Consider the following 12,572-nt stretch of genomic DNA (forward strand, 5'->3'; position numbering starts at 1 on the left):
AGAAGGAAGCAACTTTTCATTCATCTCTCATGCAGTCAGCCAACATCTATTGGTCCCTATTTAAGCCCCTTGTTTGGCCTCATGCAAGACAAAAAGATATGACCAAACCTCTTCAAGGAGCTTAAAAACAAACACAGAACATCAGACATACCAATAAACACCATTAAGACAGATTGAAAGAAAGGCTGTAAGGATAGAAGGGTACATGGTTGGGAGATCAGAACAGGAAGTAATCGTTTCCTACTAGGTGATTGCACAAGCTTCCTGAAGCCAATGATTGCTGAGCTGGTTTCACCTGACAAGGGCACCACAGGTAAATGCATGGATTTCAATAACTTCAGATTTCTTACACCTAGCTAATAAAGCTCACTAAACTGGCCAATTTCCTCCCTTAAGTTCCAGCTATAACTTCCAAGTCTGTATCCTGGAGGACCTCTCTGGTCCTGGTATTTCATACATACCTATACTACTACTGGTTAAAATTCTTTGAATCAGCTAAAAAGACAAGTCAACTACTTCATGCTTACATTGCAAATGCCCATTCCTACTATATGATAAAAGGAGACTGACTGCATTTGGAATCATTCAATATATACTTAACTAACCCACTTTCTCACCAAAATCCCATGTGTAGGATTTTCCTATCTCACAGGGTTGTTGAAGATTAATTTCAGCGATGCATGTAAAAATGCAGTGTCTGTTTGGCCCCTAAGTGTTACCTGCAATGCCGATGTCTTGGTCCAACTTGCAGCTGGCCATATGAAGCTTCATATGGCTCTTCCACCTCGTACACATTTTCATCAGTGTCCTCCATGCTGCTGGAATTCTGCCTTTCCAACTCTGGAGTTTTTCCTACAGCCATAACAAATGGCAAGTTCTCATACTCCGGTATTTCCTCATAATGGCGTACATTTTCATACTCTGGTGCACAGTCACTTGTAAAAGGTTTGCAAGGTGCCTGAGATGTTTCCTCCCTAGAGAGCATTTGGTCATCCAAAGACTCAGCTCTTGGTCCATTAGTTGCACTGGTCTGGCCCCGCGACTTCTTCCTCTTCTTTTGGGATTCCAGGCTATAGTTATCTGCAGAATATGCCTTTATGGGTTTATTTCTCTTCTCTTCTACTAACAAGCCATGCCCATCACTTTCAATCCTTTTTCCCTCCCCACCCAAGAGGCCGCCAGCAGTTGTGTCTTCAGGTTGGCTACTCTTAGACCAAAATTTCTGGAAGTCACTCTTCATGAAACAGATGGACAGCTTCATGTTGAGCAACTTCTTTAAAGAGCTTTTCTTTTGAGAGTCTTTGCAAGGCTTAGTGCACCGTTCCATATCCACAGCAGACAGTGATTTTGCTCTTGGCTTGGTCAGGGCAGTTGAAGGCTCACTATTTGAGGCTACGGTGATAGACTTTAAGGATTCTGGGTTCCCCGAAAAGGGTAAAATAGGATGAGGTAATTTCCACACTGGTTTTTCTGAAGTCCGTTTAGGTATATCAAAGGAGGATGACATACCATGGTTTTGGGCACACGATTGTTGAAGGCGATTTCTTTCTGGAACCTGGTCTGAATTTTTTTCTTCATTTGAGGGGTAAGAAGTTTTATCCACAAGCTCCTCTGAGGCAGCCTTTTTAAGCAATCCTGCAGCAGGCAAGCTGTGTCTTTGAGGTTTTTTGGGGACAATTTTTGAGAAACTTCCATCTTTCATTGTAGATTCCTTTTGCATTTGAGGGATAGACACTGCCAAGTTACAGGCAGTAGGCAAACGTTTGTTGCAAGCTAATTTCAGTTGCTTAGGCAGGCTCATAGATAGAGTATTGCACCTTATAAAACCGGTACCATTGTCCACAGCTGGTGACATATGAGAACCATCTACTATCTTGCTGTCAGAACTCAAATCAGAATCTGTATCAAAAGGAGGTGTCACTTCTTCAGAGGAAGATGTTTCATGACACATGGCTTTCTGGGAACCAACTACGTTTCGTCTGTTACTATTGGAGTCCAAAATCAATTCACTTTTATATCCTGGCTTTACTCTGCCCACTTGTTCCTGGTTACACAAAACATTCTTATAAATAACACTGATTTTATTGTTTTTCAAACTATCTTTGAAAAGACAAGAAGAGTCACTGTCTAAATAATCTGGTTCTTCAGTACTTTCACTAGAAGCATCTATGTGCTTTTGACGTATCAGACATGCAGCACGTGTCTTTCTGGGCTTTGGAGTTGGAAATTTTGTAGTACACGGTATTAAGTGAATTTCTAAGGGACCAAGGTCTTTGACTTCTGATTTCTTACTAACTCCATCTGAAGATAAAAAAGTACTCTTTTTACCATTTGCCAGAGCTTCTTGTTCAGATAAATGAAAGCAATTATTGCTTTTTTCACAGCCATCCTGGTAAGTTTCAAAATTTTGAAATTGATTGATAGGAAGTTGTAGGTGGCAGTGGTGATCAGGAACGTTTTCAAAACTGGACAGGGAAGGTGACAAGTCTGCAAATTTAATTCTGAACTGTCTGCTGGAATTACAGCCCTCATTCATTTCTGGGTTGTCTGCGGATCTGTGCTTCTGTGGGGAAATAAAAGGTGACGTTCTCTGTGTTAAAACATCTTTAAGCTTCTCTTCTAGGATACTTGCCTTTAAAACAACTGCAGTCTGGCTCTTGACCATTTCACCATTAGGATCACTTCTACCCTTTGTTTTTATAGCTGAAGAGGACTCATCAATATTACTGTTTTCTACATTTTCAGGCATTTCTAGGGGCTCTAAGACAAGCTGCTTTACACACAGATCCTCTCTACTCCCAGGCTTATGGAGGCACTCAGAACTATAGGAACACACTGGCAAAATATAGTCACTGCTCTGATGTCCTACATGTTTGCAAGTGGAATTATCAGCGCTTCTGGGTAATCCCTGTTTCTGTTCTTCCAGGTTGACAATGATTTTCCTTGATGGTGACTGCCTGATGTTACAAACAGGTGAGCTCTTCAGAGCTTTTGGTTTGGGGGCTATTGCTGGTTTGTTTTTCTTTGTTGACTGTGGAACACTAGAAATCACAATATCAGGTTTCGGTGCAACAGGAGGTGGAGTTGGTTTATTGTTTGCCACCACAAACTTTGGCTTGGGGGCCACTGGTGGCTTCTTAATCTCTAGAAAGAAAAAAAACAATAATTTGATGAAAAAAAACCCGCTTAAATTTGGTAACTTTTACATCTGACAATATGGTAAACTTGCATTTTTACTAGGTAGATTATGTTACATTACATTATATATAGTCAAGATTGGTCTTGAAAATTCCTTAAATTGCCCTTCAATTCTAATATACACAGCTTCGGGTACACAGTACATTTCTTAGTAAGTCCAACATGGTTTTTTCTTATAACTTTTGAACAGGTAACCATATCTTCAGACAACACTAAATGAAACAATTGGCTTCTACTTGGGGCCTGAATAGGAGAAAGTACTTCAGCTCATTTGCTAAGTGCTAAGAGTTGAATTTGCCTAAGTTGTTTGTAGGATACAACTTTTTTTTATGGCAACCAAAAGGTAGATTAATTTTATTATATTGAAATAAAATATTTCTATTCAAAGAACCATGAACAAAGTTACTAAATAAGGCCCTGGCCGGTGGGCTCAGCTGTGGAGCGTCGGCCCAGCGTTTGAAGTCCCAGGTTTGATTCCTGGTCAGGGCACAGGGAGAGGTGACCATCTGCTTCTCCACCTCTCCCCCTTCTCTCTCTTACTTTCACCCTCTTTCTCTCTCTCCCCCACTTGCAGCCATGACTCAAATGGTTTGAGTAAGTTGACCCCAGGTGCTGAAGACGGCTCCATGGCCTCATTTGAGTTGCTAAAATAACTTGGTTGCTGAGCGGCAGAACAGCAGCCCCACATGGGCAGAGCATCGCCGGGTAGGGGGCTTGCTGAGTGGATCCCGGTCCGGGCACATGCAGGAGCCTGTCTGTGCCACTGCCTCTACTTAATTAAAAAAAAAGAACTCTGACCAGGCGGTGACACAATGGATAGAGCATCGGACTGGGATGCAGAGGACCCAAGTTTGAAACCCCAAGGTCACTGGCTTGAGGGTGGGCTCATCCAGCTTGAGTTCGGGGTCACTGGCTTGAGTTCGGGATAACCAGGCCCCATGGTTGCCGGCCTGGCCTGAATCCCAAGGTCATTGTCTTGAGCAAGGGGTCACTCACTCTGCTGTAGCCCCCTGGTCAAGGCACACATGAGAAAGCAATCAATGAACTAAGATGCTGCAATGAAGAATTGATACTTCTGATCTCTCTCTCTTCCTGTCTGTCCCTATCTGTCCCTCTCTCTGACTCTCTCTCTGTCTCAGTCAAAAAAAAAAAAAAGTTACTAAATAATAGAACAAAAGTAAGTTGCAATATCTGAAACAACCAGGGATTACTCTTTTTAGAATATGTAAAAGTTTCTGCATATCAAGCACGAGAAAATGTCAATCCAGTAGAAAAATGGCCAAAGAATATGAACAGTAACTCACAGATGAGAAAAACTCTAAAGCTAACAGCGCTTTGAAGAGATGCTTAAAGTTATTAATAATCAGAGAAAAATGCAAATTAAAACAATGAGATCTCACTTTATACCTATGAGACTGGCTGAGTTATAAAACTGGATAATGCCAAGTGTTGGAGGAAATGTGCTGATATAGAATGTAATACACTGCTTGAGATAACGTGATGGTATAGCATTCCTGTAGAGCAATCAATCGGGCAGGTAGAGTCAAATTTAATATTGAGCCTGAGACTGAGGGTACCTGTTGAGAAGGGCTCCTGGTGGCTAACTGGGCTCAAATTTAAACACAGAGCCTAGAAGCAATTGCTAAACAGAGGCTTCTTGTACAAGCTATAGTTCAGAAAAATCTGCCTGCTGGCTAAGTCAGCCCTTATAAAGGAGGTCCTGGACTTCTAGTTTGATCAGTAGGATTGACTTTCCCTGTCCAATCAGAGCTGTGCAACTATATCCTCATTTTCATTTTCACCAACTAATCAGAGTGGCTTCATACTGAACAATCAGAAGCAAGGACACAACTCTAAGCTTCTCATAAGAATAAGCGATATTCTTCTACCTCAATGATGTACAGTAGAGATGTATATAAGCTTTATCAATAACCTAGATTACTAAAACCCCAAAGCAATCCTAAAATACAGAAGTCAGAAATTTCCCAAACTTAAAACTGATATGTAATTCTTCTGTATTAGTTGAGGCTCATAATGAAATTGTTATTTCTCTGTGCAGAGGTTGTCAATGCAGAATTTTCACTGTAATGTTTCATGGAGCCCAAGCCCAAAGTCTAACCAATCAGTTTCTGGGGATAGAACCTGTATTTCTTTTAGGTTCCACAGGTGATCACTGTTTGTATCCTTCATTAGTGCATTTAAAAGATGTCCACAGTCCTGGCTGGATAGCTCAGTTGGTTGGAGCGTCGCTCCAGAGTACGAAGGTTGCCGGTTCAGTTCTCTGGTCAGGGCACATACAGAAGCAGCTCCATGTTCCTGTCTGTCTCCCTGACTCTCTCAAAAAAATTAATAAATAGCCTGACCAGGCAGTGGCACAGTGGATAGTGCATCGGACTGGGATGCGGAAGGACCCAGGTTCAAGACCCCGAGGTCGCCAGCTTGAGCGTGGGCTCATCTGGTTTGAGCAAAAGCTCACCAGCTTGAACCCAAGGTCGCTGGCTCGCAGACCAGGTTACTTGGTCTGCTGAAGGCCTGCGGTCAAGGCACATATGAGAAAGCAATCAATGAACAACTGAGGCATTGCCATGCGCAACAAAAAACTCATGATTGATGCTTCTCATCTCTTCATTCCTGTCTGACCCTGTCTATCCCTCTCTCTGACTCTCTGTCTCTGTAAAAAATAAAAATAAAAAAATTAATAAATAAAAGACCACAATTTCTAGTCTTCTTGGCATTATATAAAAAGTACTTAATGAGGCCCTGGCCAGTTAGCTCAGCGGTAAAGCGTCGGCCTGGCGTGCGGGGAACCCGGGTTCGATTCCTGGCCAGGGCACATAGGAGAAGTGCCCATTTGCTTCTCCACCCCCCCTCCTTCCTCTCTGTCTCTCTCTTCCCCTCCCACAGCCAAGGCTCCATTGGAGCAAAGATGGCCCGGGCGCTGGGGATGGCTCCTTGGCCTCTGCCCCAGGCGCTAGAGTGGCTCTGGTCGCAACAGAGCAATGTCCCGGAGGGGCAGAGCATCGCCCCCTGGTGGGCAGAGCTTCGCCCCTGATGGGCGTGCCGGGTGGATCCTGGTCGGGCGCATGCGGGAGTCTGACTGACTGTCTCTCCCCGTTTCCAGCTTCAGAAAAATACAAAAAAAAAAAAAGTACTTAATGAAATCCTATTACACTGTGTTAAATTTGTTCAGATATGCTATTAGCCTAGAAACCTAATAAAAGCTTCATGCACAAAACCTATAAAATAAAGAGATATACAGAGGCTGAACATCAGGGTTTTTTTAGTTCTTTTAAGTTTTTCCACCTATACTGTCACTTTTCCCCCAGTTATACTTCCCAATGAAACCTGAGATGAAATATTTTACCTTATACTTATGTTTGTTCCTCTAACACAATCTAATGCTTAATAAAAACTTAATTTACTGAAAAGTAAAAATAAACCTTTCAAAATAGCTACTGGAAATTGTTTAATTAATTGAAGACAGAAGTTTAGATACTTCATTTGGTGATGAATTCCTTTTCAACAAAGGAAATTAGTCACAACACTTGGGAAGATATTACATGGAACTGAGTTTTAAAAAAAATAAAAAAGAGTAGGGTGCTCTGCTTCCTTTTATCAACCAAGGAAGAATTTCCCAAATCCCTAATATTATGTGTTCAACAATGATCACATGATAACCAATGCCTTCTCATGCCATATAATGTTGATAAATAAGAATAAAATACTTTCAAAATAACAATACAAATTTCCAAAGCTTTTTACATTTTCAGTTATCTATTCAATGAGCATGTATTAGTATTTTTGTTTGTTTTAAGAAGAAAAAAACTGTAAAGTCCTTCAAAACCTAATGCTAAAGCTTGGTATAATAATCTCTTAAATCCAACTCTTGATCTATTAATTCAATTATTAAAAGAAAGTATGAATCCCCTAGGCCTCTTTCCAACTTCTTTATTCAAGACAATGCAAACTGACAGATTGTCATGTTGATTTCATTTCTGCAACCATTCTTAGAGCATCCCACTTCTGGAATTTTTGAAGAATAAAAAGAGTTCTGGAGATTGACTGCACAGCAATGTAAGTGTATTTAACACTACTGAACTGTACACTTAAAAATGATAAAGATAATAAATCTGTGTCCAGGCCAGTTGCCTCAGCGGTAGAGCATGGGTCCAGCGTGTGAAAGTCCCGGGTTCGATTCCCGGCCAGGGCACACAGGAGAAGTGCCCCTCTGCTTCTCCACCCTTCCCCCTCTCCTTCCTCTCTGTCTCTCTCTTCCCCTCCCGCAGCCAAGGCTCCATTGAAGCAAAGTTGGCCTGGGCACTGAGGATGGCTCCATGGCCTCCTCCAAGGCGCTAGAATGGTTCTGAATGCAGCAGAGCAATGTCCCACAGGAGCTGAGCATCACCCCCTGGTGGGCTTGCTGGGTGGATCCCCATCGGGCGCATGCAGGAGTCTGTTTTCCCCCCACCCTGGGCTTCTCACTTTGGAAAATAAAAAAAAAAGAAAGGAAAAGATAATAAGTTTGTTACATGTATTTTACAACTAAAAAAAAAAGCATCCATCTCATCAAATTAATCTTTTACTTTCTGCATCTTGCAGCTCTGTCAGAAGTTTCCAGGTGATTTAATTAATTTTTTATTTTTAGTTAAATTATTTTTTATTCTCTGGTACCAATTTTACTCTTTTCTTGAAATGTGTTTTGTACATGAGTCTGCTTCCAACAGACATAAGTCCTTGTTCTCTTTAGTGTTCTAGATATTCAATTAATTATATATGACCTGCAGTTGATTCCCAACAAATGTAGCCCAGCATTATGGATCTTATGCCCTCAATGCATACTCTCTGAATTAAATAGACAGCTATGAACTTTACCTCACCATTGTTAGTCAACCGTGCATTGGAAGAAGTCAATAACGTAACTTGGGGAGCTGGCTCACCTAATGATTTGCCTTTGCGCAGATTTGGCTGCCTCAGTTTCCTTGTAAACAAAGGAGTTGGCCAGAACTCTCAAGCCTATATGATTCTGAGATTATAACTTCTGAGATAGTTGCATCAGGAGAACCTTTATATTCTCCAGCCCCTTAGCGCTGTATGATTTTTCTTCAGTGTAACTTTCACCACTAGAAAGCAAGCTCCAGAAGGGCAAGCACCTTGTCCCAATGCAATGTCCCCAATGATGAAAACAGGGCCCTAGGAACAGTCAGAGCTGTCTCATACACATACTCTTTAATATGTCTCAGTAAAGGAAATCTTTTTTAAAAAAATTCTGTATCAATTTTAACATAGAATAATATTTTGAAAAGTAGCAGGAATCAACTTCAATAGGATTATTAAATAAGTTCTTTTTTTTTCCTTCATGTTTATTGAATTGATTTTAGAGGGCCAGGAAGGGAGAGAGGGAGAGATACAAACAGGGACATTAATCTGCTCTTGTATGTGCCCTGACCAGGGATCGAACTGGCAACCTCTGCACTTCGGGATAACGCTCCAACTAACTGAGCCATCCAGCCAGGGCTAAATAAATTCTTAATTATTAGTAGTAACAAATGTTCAACTAAGTCACTACAGAAATATCTGAAATCATTATTATTATCATTATTTTTTCGTGACTCCATTATGAAACAAATACAACTCAAAAAATAACAAGCCATGATATTATACTCTGCTCCAATGTCAAACTCCTGAAGTAAGTACATGATGTTTGGAAATGGATCCAGCACCTTTGGAGCTTAATACTGTATCAACAGTCAGACCCAAAGCTTTTGAGAGCAAAGCAGCAAATCTTTTATTTACACAGCTGTTTGGCTCCAGGGAAAAATAAGGTAAGAAAGTGAAGCACTAGTACTATTTCACTATTACAAACATACTGTCATCTGTTGCACACAGATGGCTGCAGTTCACGTGCACACTTTCTTAGCTTTTCAATCAGCCATACAGGAAAACACATGCATTAATGAGACAGTGACCTTTACAAGTACAAAAGGATAAAAAACATACACCTATAACTACCTCTCCTTTTAAATATACTGATTAAAATAATTCTAAAACCTATGGGCCTACTCTTTCACAGATGCAGAAAAACAAAGCAAGCTCTTCTTCAGGACACGTAAACTATGGATGATCTGCATTTCCTTAAATTAGCCTACCAACCAAATACCGCAGATTAGATTAGATAAAAACAAACAGTCCCTTCCCCAATTGCAAATAACTTTCCTGAAGTTATACTGAATTGGATTATTGTTTCAAAAAGGATAAACAGCTTATAAGAATGATGAACACATTATTTTATAAGAATGAGATGGATAGAACACCCAGTTCTCTTAGATGGATAAATATCGTGTTCTCCTTTTAAATATGAGAATTAAAATAAATCTTTTAACAAATGGGTGAACAAAAAGGTAGTCAATGCTTCTCAGCAAGCCATGCTAAAACCAACTAACTCAGCTAAATACAGGAAGTGTCTCTCTTTTAAAACACCACAAATATGTCTGTGGATTTCTTTAATTGTAAAGTGAAATATAAAAATAGCTTGCATTATTTTAGGGTAATACGAATCAAAGAACGACAAACTCACAGACTAAGCCCTAGATAAGGTTACATATCTAAATGTCAAATTAAATGCTCTGTATGTGTTCATTATAAACTGTTAGGACTGAAATAGAAAACTGATGCATATAAGGTATAAATATTCTAAAAGTGCTTGACACTCCAAAAGAGGGGAGAGCTAAAATTGGCTGGAAGGACTTAAATCCAACCACTTTAAATTTAAATTAATTAGACTCGCTCAGTAATAAAGAAAATTTAAACAAAGGTGAGGCACAGAAATTTAGGATGAAAATAATTCACCTCAACTAGAAAGCCTCCTTTTGGTAAGGAAAAGAGTTCATATAGAATATGACATGACATATCTCCTGCACATACACATAACATCAGAAAGGAAAGATCTACAATTTCTTTAGGAATACTACTACTACAGAGATACTTCACTCTTTGTTTTCTTATTCCTATTGGCTAACTTCTTGCCTAGTTACCTGTAATCTGATTACATCTAGCAATGCAACACTTCAGTATATCTAGGCTTGAGAAGTAAAGCAACTTAAAAAAAAAGCAAGAAAGAAAAAAGACAACTCAGAACATTTAGAGTGCTTTTTGACAGTTTCAAGTTGCAGGAATTTAAAACAAATGCCAAGAAAAGCAAAGAAAATTTAATCTGATACTTTAATGCTGATTCTAGAAGAAATTTTGAGGGGAAATCTTATACTATTTTTCTATAAAATTTCGAATGAACATTTATTTCTTTCAATGTGCACGAAACATAAAGAAAAATAACACTAATAGATTAAGTTGTGGTTTAAAACTTAACCTAAATTCTTATAAAGTGAATTTAAAACCACATAGTAATTATTTTGGACTACAAGAACTGCTTCTTCAGAATGTTTAGAGGAAATACAACGTACAAAATTGCTCAAAGTCCACACAAAGGTAAACACTTCGTCATCTGGATGAAGGGAAAGGACTTTGGGAAGCAGACGGAATATAAGGCTTTGTTCACACTAACCAGGTAGAAATAGAAAAAAAAATCCATTAAAAAAAGTGACTGAAGATGAGCAAAAAATTGCCATCGGCAAGTCTATCCCTCTGCTTCTCGGGTAACCGGAAAAACCACGAAGATAGGAGTAAGAATGTTTAAACCTCTGCGTCTAATAAATAATAAGGGTCAGGGTTTCCAGTCTATACTAGGTTTGAACCGACTCGGCGCAGTCGCCGGGTTCAACACTCTGGGAACACTGCCCTTAGAATAACCGATTTCTTAACACGGCCAACTGTTTTCACACGCAAAGGCGAAGTCGCTTCAGTTTTAGGAGATAGGCAAACACCCTCCTTCGAGTTCGCGTTTCACCTGGCGCCGAGCCCCCGACACGGGTCTCCTTTTAAAGGCACGTCCCGAGAGAAACACGACTTCCGAACAGCTTCTCTAGGCAGGAAGGCTCAAGAAAGTACGGCAGCAAATGCCGTGTGCTCCGCACTTGCCACAGTCCCCGGGAAAAGTAGGAGGAACTCTGCTAACCTAGCCCATAGGAGAAAGTTGCTCCAGAACACAGGACGAGCGGCGCTCCCTACAAACTTGCCAGCGGCAGCGCGAGCGCCGTCACTTACCGGCGGCAGAAGTCATGATTCCCCCGGTCAGCTCGCTTCCCTGCTCGCCCCCCTCAATCCATGCTCCCGTTACAGTCCATTGTTTCAAGAGTTTAGGCAGAAAAGGAAAGCTCTCGCAGCGTCCACATTTCGTCCGGCTGCCCGGCGGCGCGACCGAAGCGCCGCACAAAGGATGCGGCGGGCTCCAGGGACCCGACAGCGCTCCCTGGAGCGAGCCACCAGCGGCGGGCACGAGCAGCGCGAGCCACCGGCGGCGGGCACGAGCAGCGCGAGCCACCGGCGGCGGGCACGAGCGGTGCTCTCCGCGCCTTCGCCGGCGTGTGGCGCTCTCGAGCTCAAAAAAAAAAAAAAAAAATCAGTGCTCCAGGCGCCCCCTGCCAGTTGCAGCCGTAAAAGCTGGACAAAAGCTCTAGCTTCCTCCAATCAGAGGACTCAAGCTTCATTTCGCTCCTGCCTCTCTCGTTCACAGGATCATCCCCTGCTCCAATAAGTGAGTCTAAAAGGGAGGGGAGTGGGCTGCGAGGCATACTGGGAGTTGTAGTTTTCTGGACACACGGGACAGGCGAAGCCGACTCCAGGGTTCCGCCAGTCCCCCGCCTTTATTTCCCATCGTGCTGAGGTGGGTGGCATGGCGGAGAAGGATGACACCGGAGTTTGACGAAGAGGTGGTGTTTGAGGTAAGGGAAAAATGGCGGTGGATGTGGATTGCCTTTGTTTAAGAAGCACGAGGGCGAAGGTGAGGAGCCAAAGCGGGGGACCGATCCTGGGGTGAGGGATCAAGTGACGCTTTTGCCGTCCTCGGTCACCGAATCTCGGCGATTTCTAGGCCTCGTGTTGGCTGCAGCCTGACAGGTGTAGCCCGAGACGCCCTCTCCGCGGCCGGCTTCAGCCTTAGCCTTAGCCTCAGCCTGAGCCTTAGCCTTAGCCTTAGCCTCGGCCTCAGCCTCAGGTCGGCCCGGAATTCCCAGCCGGGCGGATGGACGAGAGCCCCGCCCGCCTGCTCCATCCCCGGGGACGGTTGCACCTCTGGGCGACTGCGCCTGGTGGGGCGGGGCCCGGCTCAATCGTGCATTTTAGATACTCATCGATACAACTTAGCCTCTACCTTTTATACATCCTCGATTTGGGAGGATCATTATCGAGCAGTGCGGTAGGTCTCTATTCCTGGTTGAGGCGTGGTCCTCGGGATGAAGGCAGCAGGTGCCAGTTTTCTAACG

General features: G+C 42.3%; 2 protein-coding genes across 12 annotated transcripts in view; one reads left to right on the forward strand and one right to left on the reverse strand.

The window, feature by feature from the left end:
* FGD6 (FYVE, RhoGEF and PH domain containing 6) overlaps nt 1-11,579 on the reverse strand; it is a 126,516-nt gene extending 114,937 nt beyond the window's left edge. For all 5 annotated transcript variants that reach the window (XM_066261807.1, XM_066261798.1, XM_066261789.1 and 2 more), the window contains exons 1-2: nt 11,356-11,579; nt 720-3,144 (exon numbers count right to left, since the gene is read on the reverse strand). In XM_066261807.1, coding sequence (XP_066117904.1) covers nt 720-3,144; nt 11,356-11,371 — 2,441 coding nt within the window. In that variant the 5' untranslated portion in view covers nt 11,372-11,579. The remainder of the gene's footprint in view (nt 1-719; nt 3,145-11,355) is intronic.
* A 322-nt stretch (nt 11,580-11,901) lies between these two features.
* Nucleotides 11,902-12,572, forward strand: part of VEZT (vezatin, adherens junctions transmembrane protein) — a 71,859-nt gene continuing 71,188 nt past the window's right edge. For 2 of the 7 annotated variants that reach the window (XM_066261703.1, XM_066261758.1), the window contains exon 1: nt 11,902-12,032. In XM_066261703.1, the coding sequence (XP_066117800.1) occupies nt 11,997-12,032 (36 nt within the window). In that variant the 5' untranslated portion in view covers nt 11,902-11,996. Of the gene's footprint in view, nt 12,092-12,572 lie in introns of all 7 variants that reach the window. The other 5 variants (XM_066261721.1, XM_066261740.1, XM_066261694.1 and 2 more) reach the window with 3 other exon arrangements.

Source organism: Saccopteryx bilineata, chromosome 1, assembly GCF_036850765.1.
Source record: "Saccopteryx bilineata isolate mSacBil1 chromosome 1, mSacBil1_pri_phased_curated, whole genome shotgun sequence".
Lineage (NCBI taxonomy): Eukaryota > Metazoa > Chordata > Mammalia > Chiroptera > Emballonuridae > Saccopteryx > Saccopteryx bilineata.